Source organism: Tiliqua scincoides, chromosome 1, assembly GCF_035046505.1.
Source record: "Tiliqua scincoides isolate rTilSci1 chromosome 1, rTilSci1.hap2, whole genome shotgun sequence".
In the NCBI taxonomy this organism is placed as follows: domain Eukaryota; kingdom Metazoa; phylum Chordata; class Lepidosauria; order Squamata; family Scincidae; genus Tiliqua; species Tiliqua scincoides.
The window spans coordinates 264,344,181-264,358,789 of record NC_089821.1 but is presented as its reverse complement, the minus strand read 5'-3'; the positions used below and the strand labels follow the sequence as shown (position 1 = coordinate 264,358,789).

Here is a 14,609-nt window from a genome sequence, read left to right as displayed (position 1 = left end):
GAGGGTCCCGGCCGCCCCCCACCGCACCCAGCTTAGGCTCCAGGGTAGCGGCGCGATGGCGGCGGCGACGACGACAGCAGCGGGCTCGCTGGGCTCCGGGCCCGGCGGGCTCGCCGGCGCGACCGGGCTCTCGACGGGTCCATGCGGGGCGGCGTCGGGGGTCTCCGGGGGTCTCGGGCCGGTCCCGGTGCCCATGAACCTCTTCGCCACCTGGGAGATCGACCGCTCGGCGCCCAGCTGCGTGCCCAGGTGAGGCGGCGGGGCGGGCGGCTTGTCCCTCCACGGGAGGCGGCGTGCGAGGGGCGGGTGGGCAGTGGCTGACCCGGCGTGTGCGGGAACAACGTGGGCTGGGCCCGCCGCTGACGGCCCCTGAGCCACCCCGTCGCCGCCCCTGCTGTCGGCAGGACCCCGGGGGAAGGCGGCGCGGCTGGGCTGCTCGTCATCTTCCTCCTGGAGCCCGTGTCGGCGGGGGGTGCCTGCGAGGTGCCGCCACCCCTCCGTCGGCGCGCTCATCTGCCTCTTCCTCGGGTCAGCGGTGGGAACAGGCTGAGGAGGGAGGACGGACGGACGCCGGGCAGGTGTCAGCCTCGGAGAGGACCGCCTCTGGCAGGGAGCAGCAGCGCTGCCCTCCCCTCACGGCCACCCCTGCTGCCCTCCTGCTCCTTCTCCTGCGTTTGGGGTTAGGCTCGCCGGGATGCCCCCCTCCCCCATCCCTCCTTTTAGCCCGGATTCTGCTGCCCAGGGAGGGAGGGAACAGGTGGTGGCTGAAGCTCACCTGCCAGCATCCCCAGGGAGCAGGTGGGCAACGAGGGGGCCCTGCTCTCTGCTTGGGCAGCACAGCCCTGGGGGTGGCCTCTCCAGGAGGCAGGGCCCACGAGATTGGCAGAGGTGTGTCACTGCTGCTTCCTCCATCACTTCTCACCTGCTAGCCTCTCTGGAACCTGTTGGGGTTGGGCCTGTCAGGCCATACTCCTCACTGCCTTGTTTCTTAGAAGGCTGCAATCCTATCTACACTTTCCTGGGAGCAAGCCCCACTGACTATATTGAGACTTACTTCTGAGTAGACATGGATAGGATTGGGCTCTAAGAGAGAGTGTGAGCAGTAAGGAGCAACTGCTGCTCACTCACCTTTATTTTTCTCTTTCTTTGGCTGGTGTAGACCAGTGTTTCTCAACCAGTAGTACGGGTACCACTAGTGGTACTTGAGGTGGTGTCTGGTGATCCTCCTGGGCACCTGCTGCCCAGCAGTGAGATCTGGAACTTGACCCAACAAACAACAGTAGGAGGCTTGGTGTGCATTCCAAAGCTCGCTTTTCCGTGCTTGAAAAAGACCTCTTGTCCACCCTGAGCTGGTGTGCTGGTATTTGTCATGTTGCATCTGGCCTCCTAACCCAGAAGTAACTGGTGGTGATGTCATTACCAGTTACTTCCAGTGGTACTTTGAATAGGTGTACTGTGTGAAGTGGTTCAGTGAAGGACAAACCTTGAGAAACACTGGTGTAGGACCAAAGCACCCTGTAGTCTGGGCAGTCAGTCCTAACCATTGAACCACCCAGGTGGAGAAGATAGATGAACAACCAAAGGAAAGTAGCCACTAAGAGCAGCTTGCCTGTTTCTGGAGGGACAGTGAGTAGAATTGGGTGCATTTTGTTCAGATTGAATGGTGAGCAAGTGAATGGAAGTTGCTGTGGCTGCACAGAACCACTTGTGCCTGCTGTTTCCCTCTGGGTGGTAGAATAAAAAGTTGCAGCAGTGCCCAAAGAGAGGACTCCCAACTGCTGCCTTGGCCAGAGAGGCAAACTATGTGCATGCGGGTAAGTGAGGGAAAGCAGTGGTTGCTCCTCACGGTGATCTCCACCAGTTGCTTGCTTTCGCAGGTGAGTGGCACTACAAAGGGCAGCCGTTGCCTCAATGTGGGTACATTTTCTCTCTCTGGGCAATCCAGCAGTTGTAATTGGGCAAGGAAAAGGATGAGAGGTCACCAAGAGTGTGTTACGGAGGGCCCCACTAAGTGGAACTGGCTATGAATGTGGGTGAACAGATATGGTGCAGCTCTAATGGTGGCATGAGAGGGGTATCTGCTGAGTGAATGGGGCAGTTTGTGCTTGGGCTTTGTGGTGTACAAGTGTGGATAGGGTCTGGGGACTTGAGCAGGCTGGAGTATTAAAGGTCACGTTCAGAACGGTATATTTAGGTATGTGTATATATATATATATTAGGTTGCAATGGGAAGCTGGCGTTTCATTCTGGTTTGTATGGTTCTTTAGGAAGTTTGTATGGGGGTATTGTGTTAACTGGCAAAGGTGTAGGAGGGTGCTGTGTGCAGGTTTCTGCTGTTTTCAGGTAGCTGTCTGATCTTGGAAGAGAGTTTGCATTTCTAGAAATGTGATGGAAATCTATCTGTCATGAGGTAGGCAACTGCTGTCCCATGAGTGGTGATATCTGGCTCCTAGTGGCCAACCCCAGAGATAAAACATGGATGTGAACAAGCATTTGGACCTTATCCTGTAACCCCACATTCCTTGTCTAGCAAAACCAGAGGCTGACCAGGGCTGTGTAAGGGTTGGAGAATGAAAGATTTGCTTAGAAGAGAGGTGTGTGAGGGACCTTAGAACAGCGAGACCATCTTAGTTCTCCTGTGCTTTGCTATCCATCCTGTACTTCTAGCTGGCTTTGCCTGGTTAGCTTTTAAACAAGACATTGGTGGTTACTCCAGTCCCAGAAATGTGTTCTGCTAATGAACATCTCTGTTAATGATGGGAGGGAGAGAGTTATCGATGCATAACACCCATCTGTTCACACAATTACTTACACCCAGTGTATTCTATTTGTTTTCTCTGTGTACTCATCTCTCACCTCCTTGTGCCTTGTTGCTATAAACAAGAACTTGAAGATGATGAAGCTGGCATAATCAGCTTGGAAAAAGAGCTTCTGCTAACACTCCTTGGGTATTCTGTTGGCAGGAAGAATAAAACATGACTAATGTATATAGTTAAGTATTGAGCTTTGATTGTGAAGGGAACATTCTCTGTAATCCTGTGCTAAGTTGAGTGCCTATACTCATTGATGTCAATTGGAGTATATGCCTGTCACTTTGTGTTGGAGCACCTGTTGGATCATGTATGATCAGAAGTCAACTGCCCTTTTCTGCAGAACAAGCAACCATTGTAATTGCATCAGAATAGTTGCAGGTACATATATAAGTTTGTTTGGGTTACTAGCATTATTCCTATCTGTTAGCATGCACAGAGATTGTAATGCAGTCGTTGGCTCGGTCATGTCGTGAGAATGGATGATGGCCGGATCCCAAAGGATCTCCTCTATGGAGAACTCGTGCAAGGAAAGCGTCCTACAGGCAGACCACAGCTGCGATACAAGGACATCTGCAAGAGGGATCTGAAGGCCTTAGGAGTGGACCTCAACAAGTGGGAAACCCTGGCCTCTGAGTGGCCTGCTTGGAGGCAGGCAGTGCAGCATGGCTTTTCCCAGTTTGAAGAGACACTTGGCCAACAGTCTGAGGCAAAGAGGCAAAGAAGGAAGGCCCATAGCCAGGGAGACAGACCATGGACAGACTGCACTTGCTTCCAGTGTGGAAGGGATTGCCACTCCCGAATTGGCCTTTTCAGCCACACTAGACGCTATTCCAGAACCACCTTTCAGAGCGCGATACCATAGTCTCTCGAGACTGAAGGTTGCCAACATGAACATGATAGCATGCACAGCTGAATGACTGCATATGTACTGCAGAAGGCTGATGACCACATATACAACATGAGAGGGACATAGGCTGTATCTATGTGAAATGGCATGACGAGAGGCACCTGACTAAAGAAGTAATGCACATCTTTGGTAGCAGATGGACAGTCAGGATGAACATGGAATAAAGAGATTTCCACCTGTCCTACCTCTGAACTTACCTGGCGCTCATGAAAGTACCTGTAGATATTTCATATGGCACAGCCTGAAGGGTCTTATGTATTGTGTGGACTAGTCTGCCAAGGGGGGATAGTGAGAAAGGAAGAAGAATTAATTTCTCAAAGAGATGGAAAAGTCATTCAGATACAGAAAAGGGTATGTCACAGAAGCAAGCTGCCTCTGAAAAGGTTTGTGTATCCATGGGCTCTGTTGCATTCCATGGCAACTGATGGAAACCGTCTCCAAGCAGAGAAATCATGACTTGGAAGCTTGCTTCTGTTAATAGTTTGTATTGTTTATTTAACTAATCCCGTCTCTTCTCTGTCATTGTACCCTGTTGTGCAGTTTTGGGGTTCTTTTTTGAGTGGGTGTCTCTCCTTACAAAAAGGTAATGAAAAACAAGAATTATTAGACCTAGAACAACTAGGCACCGCTAATGCAACTTCTTCAAAACATTTTAAGCTGGTGGGAAACATGCAAGGTTCATAATAAAAACAAGCTTAGCTCTTGCCCTGTGACTCAAGTGATAATACTGGGAAGAGGTCAGCAGATAGACGTTTGGTTTTGTGAGTGGTTATCTGTCCTGGATATAGCTTTGTGTTTATAGACCAATCTTGATGTAAGACAAAATACTGTTAACACCTGAATTGCTTTACAGTTCTGGAGAATATCTTATGGATTTGGAGACTGGATACCTTGAGTACTATACTACTGCCTGTAGATTTGAAAGAACACAGTCATTTTATGTTGGAGAGAAGCATGGGAAATTTTGCTGAAATTGTAAAGGCAGTTCCTCTTAGCAACACTTGCACACTAGCATTCTCCCTACAGGTTGAAATGGCTCTTGGCAACCTTTGCATGTCTTGGAGTGGTAGGTATAAGAACTGGTTGTTTTGCTCCTGAGAAGATTGAAAGCATTATTGTCTCTGAACCTTGGCATCCACATTACCAACCTCTTCTACCTGTGCCCTTGTTTGTTTTGATTGACAAAATAAAAACATATGTGTCTGAGTCATGAATGGGAACTGCTCTGTTTTTCTGTTCATTGGCTCACAAATCTTTGGCACTCTCATTGTGGGGTGTTTCTGGCAGTACTTAAGTGGTCAGATTTCTAATTTTGTTTTAGCCCAAGCTGTGATGTTTGAGATATTGATATTGGAACACTTCAGGTTGCCTAGGAACAGGAGAGTACAGAAGATCAAGGAGGAGCATTGCTTTTCTCAAAGCACAACCTCTATATACTGTCTTTAAGGAGAGACAAAAATCTGTTGGGCATGGCCATCATTAAAAATGATGTGGCAAGATGCACCTGAGCATACGTGTCTGCCTTAGCAGTACATGTTTATACATTCTCTCATTTACACAGTCATGCTATCACTTTTTTTGTTCTGCCCTCCCAGTCCCCTTCTTCAATAGCCTTGCATTTGAATCCTTGCTTGAAAGTTGTGCAGAGCAACTCAAGAGGTTGATCTCCTTAGGAATGCGAGGGGAATTTCTTCTTTGTCTGATTCTCTTTAGAAATTCCCTTGAGAAAATAGGAGTAACAGATAAATTTGTGGCCCAGCAAAAATATTACAGTGATATTAGTGAAGGGGAGTTGTCGGGAGCTATCTAGGAGACAGGGCCTTATTGAATCCTTTGGAGGGGGTCTGCTTATGAAAATGTGAAGCAACTTTATGCAGACTCAGACCATTGATTCATCCATTGTAGTGCTTCTGGTTTTGCCACAGTTCCCCACAGTCTCATCCAGAGGACTTCTACATGCATAACACTGCAAGCACTTCTACGTGAGATCTTTAATTGGAGAAGCTGGGATTTCCCTTGGAATTTTATTCATGGAATTGATATGATCTGTTGTTTGTCTGTGGGACTTGCCCATCCTGTAGTCTGTATGACACAGAGATGGTCAATTAGACCATAGGGTGGAATATAATGTTTAGCAGGTAGCAGCAGATCACATCCCAAAGAGAGATCTTGTATTCCTTTGCAAGAATTGTGAATTGGAAGCTCTTGCTACTGTTTTGTCTATTGAAGGAGAGAGAAGTGGCTCTACCTTTTTAATTACTTTTTTAAATCTACAAGCAATCTTCCACATAACTTTTTATAGGCTTACTTCTCATTGGTATCAATAGAACTTTCTAATGATGACCCTTATTGCAGTATCTGAGCACCTGTCTCTCTTAGCAACAGGAAAGAGAGCTGTCAGTGTTGCAGTGATACACAGTTGGAGCCATGGAGAAAAATCTCCAATTTCCCTTGCTGAATATGTCATTTTTGCCTAAGTGCAGGGTGGGGTAGGGCAAGGCATAGCTTTCTTTGCCATTCATGCCATTTTGTGAAGGCAAGCTAATTGAGAGGTACTCTTTAACCCTGATTCAAATTGGAGTATACGTGAATTCCTGATTTCAGTTGGCTTAGCCATGGGTCTTTTCCGACCTTGCTTTGTATCTTCCAAACCTCATCCATGTACACATATGTGGTCTTGGGGGTGCAGAATCAGGGTTGAACATAGGCAACTTCTGTAGAATTCTATCAGCAAATGTTGTGAAAATAGTAGTCATAACACTGGTGCCACTTTATGGAACTAGAGACTATGCGTACCACAACAAGGGTAAAGGCTATATAGAAATCTTCTCCCTTATTGGCACCCCATTTCTAGTATGTGGCCTGCTCTAGGATAATGCTGCTTTTGGGTTGCTACAGGAGGTATCAAATTACATAAGCAGCATTTTCAATATTGCAAAACCGAAAACGATGATGAATAACACTACTCTTTAGAGCAAAAAATTCTCTATAACAGAGGAATTTTGCAATTAGGAGGCACTAATGAGTTTTATCTGATAGGCAAGGAGTAAGGGAAATAATATGATAGCATTTTGTTTCTTCAAGGGTGATGTAGTTCAGTTCCAGGAAGTCTCTTCTGGGGAATTGTGCTGCACTGGCTAGAGTAGTTCTAGAGACATTGTGTAAAAATCTCCACTTGGGCACAGCGTTTCCCTTTTGATCTTGGGCCAGTAACTGTCTCTCAGCTAGCCTTCCTTACAGAGTAAGAAGATAGGAGTGTACACACATACCATGCTCTCTTTGGGTAGATAAATGTAAATAACTAGAAGATCTTCTGGTCAAGAGTGTAGTGCCAGGGGACATTTGTGTGACAGGCAGCTGAAGATATGTTAAGGATTCTACCTAATCATTTTTGCGATGTTTAGTATATCTCCTTTCTGCCAAGAAGCTTTGGGCATAGTACTAATTCCATTTTGTCTCCCAACAAATTCTGTGAGGTCGGTTAAGTTCAGAGATCATGCCTGAACCAGGGTCGTTTCATGACTGAATAGGGATTTGAACCATAGACTCCCTGGTTGAAGTCTTTGCATCTAGACCAGCGGTTCCCAAAATTCTCCTCGGATGTTTGGAAACCACTAAGTCTTTGCAGGGGCGGGGAGAAGGCAGCAATACTGTCCCCAGGATTGTGCTGCTGCCGGAAGAGGGTTTTCACTTACCTCAGCCTGTGCCAGTCTCTGGGCAGTGCAGAGAGCCCCACAGATGCCTCTGCAAGGCTCCCCAAGCCTTAGAAAAGTTAAGAATTGTGATTGGAAACCACTTCTGGTTTCACAGTCAAAAACAAGAAGTGGTTTCCAATTGCTATTTTTTAACTTTTCTAAGGCTCGGGAAGCCCTGCAGAGGCTTCCTGCACCACCTGGAGACCAATGCAGGTGGAGGTAAGTGAAACCCCCTCCTCCTCTCTCTCCAGTAATAGTGCGATTCTGGGGATTGTGTCACTCCCTCCCCCCCCTTAACCCATCTGTTTGGGAACTCAGCTGCAGGCAATACCTTTTTCAAAATGGGGATGTTAGGGAACAGAAAGTTGAACAAAATAATGTAACATAAAGCAGAAAAACCTGGCTGCCAGAGCATTAAAAAGCAGAAGTTAAGCTTTGGGTCTTTTTAACAATGTTATTGGGTAGGAGGGACATTGAGGATAAAGCTAGTCCATTTTAAGACATGAGGGGGATTACATTAACAACTTGACTCCATTGTCTCATTGAGCTCTTTTTTCCTCTTGTTAAAGGCATTAAGAACGCTTTATTCAGAAACAGTTAAGCAAAGCAGAAGAGGAGGATGGTGGTGGATGTCTGGAAGGTCTGAACCTATGTAAATTGTTCAGCTGGATGAATCAGCTTCTTGTATAGAATCCCCAGAGTTTAAATGGGTCCAAAGACCATCTAGTTTTATACTTGCTTTCCCACATACACACAAGCACCCTAGTTTAAAGGCAGAGACAACCATTGTCAACTCCCATAGGTCAGCCTATGCACTCTGGAACATGATGTGCTTTGAGCAGCATGCAAGCAAGTGTGGGAGATCAAAATGAGAGAGCTGGTGCTCATTTTTTAATCAGTAATATTAGGCTAGAGAATGAAAAAGGGGGGGGGAAGCAATGCTTTCAGTCTGAAAGGATAGAAGACTCAAAGACGCTCAGGGCTGTTTTCAGTACGGTATGTATATATCCACAAAACAGCATCTCCAAGCCATTCCTGTGATGAAAATAGCAACACTGAAAGAGCTTTTGGCCCCCTGTTCTCTTTCACTTTTGATTGTACACCAATATGGGAGCCATTTTTCAGTAGTGTGACATCCCATTGAGCAGGATGGAAATTGTACACTATAACCACGGGGTGAGCCTGGGCATTTGGGCCTTTCATCATGGCAGGGAGGATGTCAAATGGGCAGGAGATAGCCATGCAATTAGCCTTTTTCAAGTAGTTGTGATGGTCACACATAATCCTTATTGGTATGAGATTGAGTCCCAAGCTTGTATGCTGTGGACTGTGTATGCTAAGGAACTTACGCTCATAAGTCATAGAAATTCCAGAGACAGATTTCAGACCTTCATTTATACCTCCTGGCTCTAACTGAGTAGGTTTCATGCATGCAAACTTTTAAACAAAACAAAAGCATCAGAAGTAATTCTTTCAGGTGCTGTAATATTTAAAAAAAAATTCGTTAAATTTAGTATGGGCCTAAAACAGGGGTGCTCAATACGTCGATCGCGATAGACCAGTCGATCGCGAGGCAAAATAAGTCGATCGCAGGCTTCTCTCCCATCCACGCATCCCTGGGAGTGAGCCCCTTCCTGGGAGTGAGCTCCCTGGGAGTGAGCTCCTGTCCACGTATCCCTGGGAGTGAGCCCCGTCCTGGGAGTGAGCTCCCTGGGAGTGATGCATCCCTGGGAGTGAGCCCCGTTGACTCTACTGGGGCTGACTCGTGAGTAGACCTGGAGAGGAGCCGCTGGCAAGCTTCTCTCCTGTCCACGCATCCCTGGGAGTGAGCCCCGTTGACTCTACTGGGGCTGACTTACCTTTCCCGTTTTTGCACTGGTATGTATGGAGATCTGCCCCCCCCTCCAACTTCCATCTGTTGGTTCTGTGTGCAAGGGGTTTTGCACTGGTCTTGCTGTGATGTCTATATAGAGATCTTCCCTCCCCCACACCTTTCTCCTGTTTTTGCACTGGTCTGTATAGAGATCTGCCCCCCCCCCTTCCATCTGTTGGTTCTGTGTGCAAAAATGTTTATAGTTAATTATGTTGTGTTGTGCAATATTGGCTCATGCGGTTATGCAAGGTACACCAACATACATTGTACACATAAATGTTATATGTTATGATGGCGTGAACATTGTAAAAAAACTCTGGTAGATCTCCGGGCCTTGCTGGGTTTCAAAGTAAAAGTGTGGAGCCAAAAAAAAAGTTTTTTAGGAGCCAAAAAAGTGTGAGCACCCTTGGCCTAAAACTTGTATGATTTTAATATTGATGAGTTATTGTTGGAAACTTGAAATAAAGATAAATGGCAGTGTGAGTGAATCTGAGATTGGGCCAAGAGGTCATGGATATCTTCACAAGTCTTCAAACTTGCCTAATTACTTGCTTAGAACATAAGAACAGCCCCACTGGATCAGGCCATAGTCCCATCTACTTCTTACACATTGCCTGCTTTTCAGGTCCTTTCCCAGCAGCAAGCTTGCACATATGCAAAGCTTTATAACACTGCCTCAAAGTATTAAAAGGTTAGAACCTATATGAAGATAACATTCTCCCAAGAGAGAGAGTCTGCTGATACTTTGGAGCTGTTATGTAAGTGTTGGTGTATCTTAGGGGATAAAAATATGTATACAATATAATAAAAAGAACTTGCAGTGGGTCCCTTGGATTCCTCCTGGCTTTTCATTATGACAGAATGGATGCATGCCAATTGGTGCTGTCCACAGTCAGTTTCAGCTGCATGCTTGTGGAAGTGTTGCCTCTGGGCTTAGTTTTCAAGAGGAAATTTCATGCAATGAGGCCACTTCCAAATCAGTCCTGCTGCTCTAAAAATATTGCATATCTTCCGTATTTAAAATGAGGGAAGGGAAGGAAGTGGCTTCTACTTTTATGTTTGCTTTGTGCTCTTGTGCTGGTTAACTTTTAAGTTCTTGCTAATTCATCTAAAGATTTAATTTTGAGGGACTTGAGTTTCCAATACGCTTTACAGTGTGGTGCAGCTGTTGGGAAAGCAGCTGCAGAATTGGTAGGGCTGCACAGTATACTCTAGGACTCCTATTTTACAAACTCACAGGAACAGCCCTGCAGAATTAGCAGACACCAGTTGGAGAAGGCCGGTTAGATCATCTGCTCCAGAGTTGTGCAAGTTTTATATTGTATAGTATAGCCATGAAATTTGTATCTCCCTATAGTACTAGGGGAGGTGTGGTGGCTTAAAGGACTGTTGACTGTCGGCTAGAAGGTCGGGAGCCCAGGAGTTCAAGACCCTGCAGAACTGTGCAGAACAGGGTGAGCTCCTGTTACTTGCCTCAGCTCGGAAAGTAACAGCATTCTGTACGCTTCAGCGTTTAGTCATGCTGGCCACATGACCATGGAAGATGTCTTCGGACAACGCTGGCTCCCTCGGCTTGGAGACGGAGATGAGCACCACCCCCTAGAGTTGGATAAGACTGTGCAGGGGAAACTTTTACCTATAGTACTAGGACAAAAAGGTTACCTGATTTCCATTATGCCTCAAAATGCAGAGGGCCATGAGCTTCTTTGCAACCATAGGAAGAAAACGAGGTACTTCTTTCCACCCTTGACTTTGCACGAAGAAAAAACAACTCCTTTCTAGGGTGGATGGTAGTGAGAGGCATCTCCCATCTTTCTCTATCAGGCTGCAGTTTTCCTGCCCCTTAAGAAGGGAACAAAATTTCTTGTGCCTGAAGCCTATTGTAAAATAAGTGGGTTTTGGGATTGTCGACTAGATGTGACATTTCTGCTCAAAATCTCATTGAATTAGAGTTTAACTTCTGCTTTCGTATTAAAGCTGCCAAGTAAGTTCAGCTTTTTAATTTGCTGCAGATATTTAATTTGTAGATGAGAGAAAGAAACATTAACGAGAGAATATCCAGCTGATGTATGCCCCAAATACTTAGATCAGACAGATGTAATTGAGGCAGACAAAATATGAAACTATAAAAAATGGTATGCAATATTTGGTGTCAAAGCTTCAGAAATAGTTGGAAAGTTTGTGCTGAGCTGTGGCAGAAGAGGTATGGTAGATGGCAACTGTGCCTGTTGGTGTGTCTGCTCCATGCATTCTTATAGGCTTGGCTGTCCCAGTTTGAGTTGTCTCCCTATATCACTTATTGGAGCTGGTGACTAAATCCCTGTGTTTGAGGGTTGTGGGGAGAGAAAAATATTTAGGAATGTGACAGGCATGGTAGGGAGAGGGATTGCTAAGGCGTGGGTCTGGCAGAATTGAAAAGAATTCTGGAGCCTCTGAGTATAGAAGCGTCCAGAAGGTCTGATCTGTGCAAACTCTTGAATGACATACTAGCAATTCTAATTACCATTCCACCTTTCAAGAGGATGTTGTAGTTGTATGAGGCAACTGTGCCTACATGCTGCCTGCTCTTGTAGCTCAGTATTGCAGCTATAATGATGAGAGAGAATTGGGTGCACCTAGCCTCAGTTTATGGGTTATGACTGATAGCCTTGTCTTGTCCAGGAAGAGCACCCTGTAGGTAAGGTAGGCAGAAGTGCTCTTTCGTTGTCTCTGAAGAATGCTTGGCATCATTTCATTCTATTGGGCCTCCAGGAGTACGTTGCTTTCGTTCAGCACAAGTTTGGGAAGGTGAAACATACACTTACCTCCAACAACTGTTCAGTTGGCATCCTTCAGTCTCGGAAGACTATGGTGTCACGCTCTGAATGGTGGTTCCGGAACACAGTGTTCTCTCCAGTGAGCGAAGCCTGGGTAAAGTAGGTATGGAGGATAGGCTGTTACCCATGCAGCAAATCCCCCCTCTCCATGTCGCTGAAATGGTCCAATGGAAAGGCAGAGGCCAATACGGTTGGTTCCAGCGGCGTCGCAGGAGTTGCCAGAACGTGACTGTGTTCAGCCATGAACTGCCTCAGGGACTCCGGCTCCTGATTTTGCCTCGAGGTTGACTCCTGAAGCCTTTTCCATAACTGGATGTAGCCACAAGGCAGTGGAGGTTTGGGATCAGAGTCTTCCTTCTCTCAGATGAGCTGCCTTCCCAGGCTATCGAGTCCCATCTACCCGGTGGCTGTTCAGTCGCCTCTTACGACAAGCACAGCCAAACTGAGGGCCTATTCTTATCCCCAGCCCCCAGGGGATACCAACAACTGTAAAGCCAAGTGAAGTATGTTAACTGTCCAACTTCAAGTTCTGCTTGTCCTTCAGACTTTTGATTCCTGGAGCACAGAATGGTGGGCAAGCATCCTTCTTGCTGATGCAAGGTAGCCCAGTGAATATTACCTGCTGGCCTTACCTTTGCTCTGCGCTGATGTCTCTGTGATTCTCCTGTTATAGCCAAGAATGCATAGGGGAATTCTGTTGTGTCCTGGGAATTCTATCCTAGGGATGATGTTGCTACCCATTTATTTGTCAGAGCAGGGTTTCTCAAACTGTGGGTTGCGACCCACCAAGTGGGTCGCGAGCTGATGTCAGGTGGGTCCGGAGAAGGTCCAAGCCGCCATCTTGGAATCTGGCAATTGAAGTAGGCACCGCCATCTTGGAAACTGGAGCCTGGCAAAATAGACTGCTGGCTCCACCTTTGAAGCTGTTACAGCCTTTCCCGGCTGGAATGGCAGTAAGCTCTTCCCAGGAGCAAAAGAGCGGCGGGCACAGGATCGAGGCTGTGCTTGTGCCTGCTTAGTCCCTGGAGCCTGCTCCTGCAGCATCGCGTGGAGAGCGTGTGCTTCTTGATTTGGAGGTGGGCTGCCTGCTTTGCTTTTGTTTGTGCCTGGAAAGACAGGCACTTCGTTTTCTTTGCTGTCCCCCCCCCCTTTAATTATTCAGGGCAGCTGAGAGGGACCTTCCCTGGTTTCTTTTGCCTCACTTTGGAGGCAGTCAGATCCTGCTTCTGTTATTACTTGCTGCAGTCCTTGGGAGGGGGTGGCAATTCTCTTTTTGAATGGTAAAGAAGGAAGGCCCATAGCCAGGGAGAGAGACCAGGGACAGACTGCACTTGCTCCCAGTGTGGAAGGGATTGTCACTCCTGAATTGGCCTTTTCAGCCACACTAGATGCTGTTCCAGAACCACCTTTCAGAGCGCAATACCATAGTCTTTCGAGACTGAAGGTTGCCAACACGGAATCTCCCCACTTTAACCAAGGCCAAGGGACCTGCCCTTGCTCCTTTCACTCCTCTGCTTCCTTCCAAAGTAGTGCAGAGAAGTGCAGTGCAGTGAATCCCATTTCTAGGCAGCACTGCCTGCCTTTGTTATTACTTGCAGGGATCACTTGCAGATTACTTGCTTCCAAGTGTTCTCCTTGGTTATTGCAGGAGTGGCGTGGGGGGGTCTCTTTCAGTACCAGAGCCTTTTCTCTGCAGGTTTCCCTGCTAGTTGGAATAACAAAGGGAGGCCCCTGCCACCACCCCTCCAGCCACAAAGAGCTGATTAATGTCCAACTGAGCCACTACAAATCCTATGCAGATCTGCTCAGCAGTCTACTCAGAAGTAAGCCCTACTCTGAGTTCAGTGGCACTTGCTCCCAAGTAAGGTGGATCACACAGATACAAAATACTGGTGAAAATGGCCATGTATGTGTCAATGTGGGTATGTGTAGAGGTTGATTCTGCAAGTGATATGTTGGCAGGAGGATACTGTAATATCATATGATGCACATGGAGAACCTCCCAGCAGGTCCCTGCCCCAAGGAGCTTATAAATAATTATCATAGCAGAGACAACAGAAGGCAGGGGACTTCCTGAGTCTATAAACTTATGCACACTTGCTTTTGTATAAACCCCATTTATCTTTGTGAGACTTACAAGTGAATTTGCACACAACTGGGCTGCATAACACCTATGGCAAAACTCCAGCTTTTTTTTTTTTTTTTTTTTAACCTGGGAGTTAAATTTAGTAATTTAACTATTAGTATAATTTGACCTCATCTTTCCTCCACTTAGGTGAAGTGTAAATAGGCTACTGTGGATTCAAATATTGCTTGACTGCTTTTTCATTTGGTTTCTGGAATAGGAACAATAGAATGATCCACTTCAAATGGGGCAGTCAGACTGCAGGTTGATCTTTTTTCTTTTCTTTTTTCTGCAGTCAGACTGCAGGTTGATCATTAATTTTCAAGCAAATTAATGGCAGGAGAAGAATATCCATTCACACAAGTTGGAGCTGCAGTGTG

General features: G+C 46.6%; 1 protein-coding gene across 2 annotated transcripts in view; it reads left to right on the top strand.

Annotated features, from left to right (window-relative positions):
* Positions 1 to 10: 10 nt before the first annotated feature.
* Positions 11 to 14,609, top strand: part of LOC136648696 (phosphofurin acidic cluster sorting protein 1-like) — a 164,579-nt gene continuing 149,980 nt past the window's right edge. For both annotated transcript variants that reach the window (XM_066624901.1, XM_066624892.1), the window contains exon 1: positions 11 to 249. In XM_066624901.1, the coding sequence (XP_066480998.1) occupies positions 56 to 249 (194 nt within the window). In that variant the 5' untranslated portion in view covers positions 11 to 55. The remainder of the gene's footprint in view (positions 250 to 14,609) is intronic.